Below are 6,132 nucleotides of genomic sequence, written 5' to 3'. Positions count from 1 at the left end.
TATATAACAGACCAAATTGGATACAATTACAAAGATAAGGGATCAGAATGGTTAATTCTCACTATTCACATGCCATGCACCTGATAAGTTACATTAGGATTTTCTAATTTTCTGTTCGAGATCCTACTTTGACTTTATTTCATAAAGATAAGGGACTAAATCAATAGATGATAACACACGAGACCAAATTTACAAGACCCTAAATATATGAAACTAAAATGGTTGTTTTCCCGAAGTAATAATCCATATGACTTTCAGGAGTTTTGGCAATCTATTTATTTAAAGGAAAAACTATTGTGGAGTGCCACAATAGGACCGTAACTATCTTATTTAGACATGAGAATGAAGCTGTATATATAGCATTTAAATAATTATTGCCAGCATATGTGCATAAGATGGTTTTCCTCCTACTTTGATAGAAAGATGTATTTTCCTTCCATTCAACATCTTAAAAGACACTTAACAATCGATTTGTAGTAAACTATTTTTATAGCTTGATTAGGCTTCAGACCAAAAATGTGTAATTTAAAATAGGGTTGCAAGTGACACTAAAGATTGAGTTGAAGGATAAATTGCAAATTTCAATTAAAACTGTTGAAACGGTCACATACACAAGGATCTTCATAAGCTCATTATCATTGGCCACCAGACTAACCCATCAGTTCATTTCAGTCATATTCACTCATTCACCAATAACTCTGCACAAAATCTAAGTTCACAAGCATATGAATTTATGATCACTAGTTATTTCCTCTACCCCATAAATTGTAACCTTTCAAGTTAAAATTTATCTCAACCAAAATCACCCAAATCTTGCACTTTCAATCAAATAACAGCATGGAATTGCCCAAAAACCTGCTACCAGATGAGGGTAGCCCAGATTTTTTGAACAAGGGAGACAATGCATGGCAACTTGCAGCAGCCACTCTTGTTGGCCTACAAAGTGTACCAGGTCTGATCATCTTCTATGGTGGCATGGCTAAGAAGAAATGGGCAATAAATTCAGCCCTAATGGCTCTTTATGCATTTGCAGTTGTTTTAGTCTGTTGGGTTGGCTGGAGTTACCGCATGTCGTTTGGCGAAAAGCTCGTGGCATTCTGGGGAAAACCATCGGTAGCTTTAGACGAAAAATATCTTCTTGAACAGGCTTTTTTAGGGTATTTTCCTACAGCAACAATGGTGTTTTTCCAGTTTGTATTTGCTGCAATTACTCCTATTCTGATTGGTGGGGCACTTCTGGGAAGAATGCACTTTGGTGCATGGATGTTTTTTGTGCCTCTTTGGCATACATTTTCCTACACTATTGGAGCATATAGTATTTGGAACCCTAACGGTTGGCTGTTCAAGCTTGGAATCATTGATTTTGCTGGAGGATTTGTCATCCATCTATCATCTGGTGTTGCTGGATTTACTGCTGCATATTGGGTAAGTGTGATTAACTCTTAGGATTAAACTTTTTTCTGGTTATTTTTCATGACCTTTCTCAGATTGTTATTATCATCAACACGTGTTAAATTAAATACATAAAATTTAACCTTGCACTAATAATAACCTGGGCCAAAAAAAAAAAAACTTTATACAATGTCTAAGGAGATAATTGGGGAATTACATATATTGTTTTACTATTTTTCATGTTGCGTGAAGCTTTTAAATAAGAGCCATAAAAAAAGGGTGGGGAGTCTCATTATTTATCTTACTGATTGGTTCCTTCGCCTCCAATATTTCCACTTATACTGCTGCAGATCAACTTATAATCTGTACATGCCAATTATTTAAGCTTAGGGTACTTAGCCATAAGAACTTTTATTGGAGAATGTTTTTCAACTTCTACTCTCCCTTGAAAATTTTTTTTTTCCTACTTTGCCTAGTTGCCTCACTTTTCTATGTGAATGTTGAATTGAGAATAAAACATGTTGACTTTGATAATTGAAAAGAAGCATGAGTACTAGATTTAGAAGAGTGGGTAAGATCAATTGGCGTGCATTGTATATTTTTTTATCACCATTTTTGAACTGCCTTTGTCTTTAAGAAAGTGCACATCTTAATCAACTTTTTAATAGTTACAAAATCATTAACATACGACCATTGATTGATGCAAATTGAGCTAATAGATTGTAAGGTAGATTGGAACATTAGTCGGCAATTTTGAGAACTTGAGTTTTAACTTTCAAACATCCTCTTTTCTTTACAAAGAAACAGTATATTGTGAGTCCTGTGCTAAAATAGTCACCGGTTAAAGAGTTAGACAGATAGTCCATGGCATTAATTAATTAAGTCACCAATTTTCTTTGTTTTTTCCTTTTTTGTTTAGGCTTGAGGCATAGATGTTAATCTTATGAAAAACTTAAGTTATAAGTTAAAAAGTGACCAAAACTCAAAAAGGGATAATAAATCCGATCTTATATGTGTCAATAACGGATTGTCTATATTGATAAGTGCCAAGGATGCTCATTACACAAATCCAAATTTTAAATTAGAAAAATATGACCACAAACTTCATTAGAAAAAATCCAAATTTTAAATCAGAAATTCTGAAACTTAATTGATGCAAAATATTTGAAGGAACAAATGGTAAACTAAGCAAGCAATCCACATCACAAATGACAAAGCAGAATGACGAAAACTAAAAACAAATAGATAGAAGTAGAACTTTTACTACTAGCTAATTGTCATGTCTATTACAAAATTTCTATAGGTAGGGCCAAGAACTACAAATGACAAGGAAAGATTTCCTCCAAACAACGTACTTATGATGTTGGCCGGCGGAGGCCTGCTATGGATGGGTTGGACTGGGTTCAACGGCGGAGCATCTTACGCCGCCAGCGGTCTTGCGTCGTTGGCTGTGTTGAACACTCATGTTTGTACAGCTGTGAGCTTGCTAACTTGGCTGGCTCTTGATTATTGTTTCTTTGGGAAGCCTTCAATTATTGGTGCCATGCAGGGCATGATCACTGGCCTGGTTTGCATTACTCCTGCAGCAGGTATCAAAAATTATCTTCTTTGATGAAAATTTTGTTTTTATTTTCTCATATGATAATTAATGGTATATAAAAAGGTAATTCTAAAATTCAACTTGGATGCCCTTTATTATTATTATTATTATATAAAGAAAACACTCTTCTAGTTTCAAATTCATAGTTTTAATGTTATTTCAGTATAGTATATTAACAGTTATCTTTGGTAGACATTTGAAGTGTAAACTACTCTTTTTCTTTGAAGTATTCTATACGTTAAAAGTTATGAACTAACCTTTCATATACTATAGCATAGATAATGATAAGACTGTAGGAGTAGATGCATGATATATGTGCAAAATATGAAGTTCAATTTAATTTAAAATTAATTATCATGCATTTAGATCCATAATATATATGTATATATATAAAAGAAAGATTAGTTCAAAAAGCACTAGTAATAATAGCGATACACATGCTTCTCGCTACCAATCAAATTGTTACTTTAACTCTTCTTTTTTCAAGGCTCATGCTAATTCAAGCAAAAATATTCAATTCGGACAAAAAAAAACGGCTATCTTTGCATCAATGCGAGCTTACATGTTTTCATTTCATTACAGGCACCGAATTCTACTTCACTACACAAATTATGAGTGTCAAGTCCATAACTAAACCTTTTACGCCTCAAATTACTAAGAAATAAACAATCACACATTAATTTGTCTTGGATAGTTTACTACATAATGCAAAGGATAAGTTTTATCCCTAGCATATATTTTTCCCTGAAAATAAATCAGATTAACAAACCAGTCCATTTCCTCTCCGGAATCACTAAGATGCTGATGAACTTTTCGGTTGATTAGTTAACTAATCCCTTTTAATTGCTTCATCAAAATTCCAAAAGAAATTAATGTATTTCATCATGCAAATCAATCTGTTCCAGCAACACTGAAATTCTAAATTATGTTATCAGGTGTAGTTCAATGCTGGGCAGCTATCCTCATGGGAGTGATTTCAGGATGTATTCCTTGGTTCACAATGATGGTGCTGCATTATAGGATCAAGTTCTTAAGGAGCGTAGATGACACATTTGCAGTCTTCCACACCCATGCCCTAGCCGGAAGCCTAGGCGGCATCCTCACCGGCCTTTTCGCGGTGCCTAAACTATGCCGGATTTTCTACAACGCACCGGACTGGGAAAAGTACATAGGCCTCGGTTATGGCCTCCAAACAGGTCGAACTTGGGCTGGTCTAAGACAAATGGGGATTCAACTTCTTGGGATGGGTTTTATTATATGTCTCAACATTTTCACGACCACTATTATTTGTATGCTCATCAATTTGATTGTCCCTCTTAGATTGAATGAAGAGGAGTTGGAAATGGGAGATGAGGTTGTGCATGGTGAGGAAGCATATGCATTATGGGGTGATGGGGATAGGTTTGAAAATCCCAAGGTTAATTCGGTGTATGATGCTGATGAGTATCCTTCTGCTATGTCAAAGTTTTCAATGGTGTCGAAGACTCCCAGTGAACTACAAATGGTATGATGTAGGAGGAATACCAGACATAAACTATGTTGTTGTCGCCATATTCAAATGTTCTTTCTTGTTTCATTTCTTATTTTTTTTATACTGTTTATGGTGATATGAAATTTATGAATATGTAATAGGACGAAGAAAAATTACAAACAGCTGAATTTAGTCCATTTTATTCGTTGGACAAAAGTATGTATAGCATAGATTGCTGGGGACATGCACAAAAAATGAAAATTTTCTCAAACGTTGGTGTATAATTAATGTATATGCCCTTTGCAACAATAATTTAAAAGGGTAATAGATATATTATAACAGAAAGAGAGTATAAAAGAGAGAATACAAAATCCTCAGAAATAATTCCTAAGTCCAAAAGGCACTTAAAATTGAAAATACAAAAGAATCTAAATAACACAAAATATATACGTAAATCAAATCATGTTGAATAATTTTCAGCAATCCCTTAATGAGACTTGCTTCTATTAAAAAAATATGTATATAATGCTAGTAGTTTTCAATTTTTATTTTTATATTCTAATTTTTTATTTATAAATGTTTTAATGTACAGTCAAAAATTTTTGGATTTTCTTCAAAAAAATGTTTACATTCTCCATGAATATATTTTTTAATCATCATTTTATCTTAAACACATCAAATCACTATAGTATATTTTTTACAAAAACTCTAAAAAAAGCAATCGAAACAGGCTCTAAGGTTTAATGTGCTATGTTGAGTTTATTTTTATATTCCACATCGGGAGTTTTAAAACAAAATCTCTCATCTTGATAGTTATAATTATAATGGATTTAAATGAGTTTAAATGTGCTAAGAGGACCAATCTAAGTGACAAATACACTGGGCCAAAAGAGTTTTAGGGGGTCCACACCCCAATCTAAGAGAGGTTTTGGTTAGGCATCAAATCAAAAGAGTAAGTTGTGGGTTTTTGGACTGCATATATTTTGTGCTATTTAGACTCTTTTGTATTTTCAATTTTAGGTGTCTTTTGGGTCTAGCAATTATTTCTTAAGATTTTGTAATCTCTCTTTTATACTATCTTTCTGTTAGGCAATAGAACATGACCGTTTCACAAACTGCAAGTATGAGAATGTGAAGGCTGATTGATGGTGTTGTATATATTTTACATCCACTATGATTGAATATGGAGGCTGATCAAAAGGTGGTACCTTTTATCCTTTTGAGACATTAATCTTTTTACATTTTTCTACATTTCCTTAAATTTCTAATAATAATTTACCTAGATTTTTTTTTGGATAATTTACGTTGATAAATTTGGATGTTTTATACTTGACAGAGGGTCCATGTTTAGACAGTTTTTAAGTGTTTTTGAGTGTTATCACTATAGTTACTTAAAATGAGTATTTTAGACAAACAAAAATTTGCCAAGACAAACAATGTTCTGGTGAAACAGGAGAGTTAGAAATTTCTAAACCCTTGTGAAAAGGAACACACTGAGAACGTTGTAATAATAGAGAAAATGCGCACAAAGTTTAGCGTATTTCATATTGTTCCCACTCAAAACTAAACTCACCATTAGCTTTTTTTGCACAATCTCCATTAACTTTTAATCTTTAAGAAAATTCTTCTTAAAGTTTAGGATAAGTTTTATTTTGCATCTTTAAACTAT

At 33.1% G+C, this 6,132-nt stretch overlaps 1 protein-coding gene across 1 annotated transcript; it reads left to right on the top strand.

Annotated features, from left to right (window-relative positions):
* The first annotated feature begins 663 nt into the window (after window positions 1–663).
* LOC113729283 (ammonium transporter 2 member 4-like) lies at window positions 664–4,660 on the top strand. The gene is made up of 3 exons (XM_027253597.2): window positions 664–1,425; window positions 2,696–2,981; window positions 3,928–4,660. The coding sequence occupies exons 1-3, from the start codon at window positions 838–840 to the stop codon at window positions 4,500–4,502; spliced, it is 1,449 nt and encodes a 482-aa protein (XP_027109398.1). The 5' UTR covers window positions 664–837; the 3' UTR covers window positions 4,503–4,660.
* The last annotated feature ends 1,472 nt before the right edge of the window (window positions 4,661–6,132 follow it).

This window comes from Coffea arabica, chromosome 2e (genome assembly GCF_036785885.1).
Source record: "Coffea arabica cultivar ET-39 chromosome 2e, Coffea Arabica ET-39 HiFi, whole genome shotgun sequence".
NCBI classification, from domain to species: Eukaryota; Viridiplantae; Streptophyta; class Magnoliopsida; order Gentianales; family Rubiaceae; genus Coffea; species Coffea arabica.
Note: the sequence above shows the minus strand (reverse complement) of the source record. Positions and strands in the feature narration are given on the sequence as shown.

What these genes read in the sequence shown, in the direction of transcription:
- LOC113729283 (XM_027253597.2), top strand. Translation starts at nt 838, where the DNA reads ATGGAATTGCCCAAAAACCTGCTACCAGATGAGGGTAGCCCAGATTTT. An exon ending in GATTTACTGCTGCATATTGG is followed by an intron (nt 1,426 to 2,695) that starts GTAAGTGTGATT and finishes AAATTTCTATAG; the next exon opens with GTAGGGCCAAGAACTACAAA. An exon ending in TTGCATTACTCCTGCAGCAG is followed by an intron (nt 2,982 to 3,927) that starts GTATCAAAAATT and finishes TTATGTTATCAG; the next exon opens with GTGTAGTTCAATGCTGGGCA.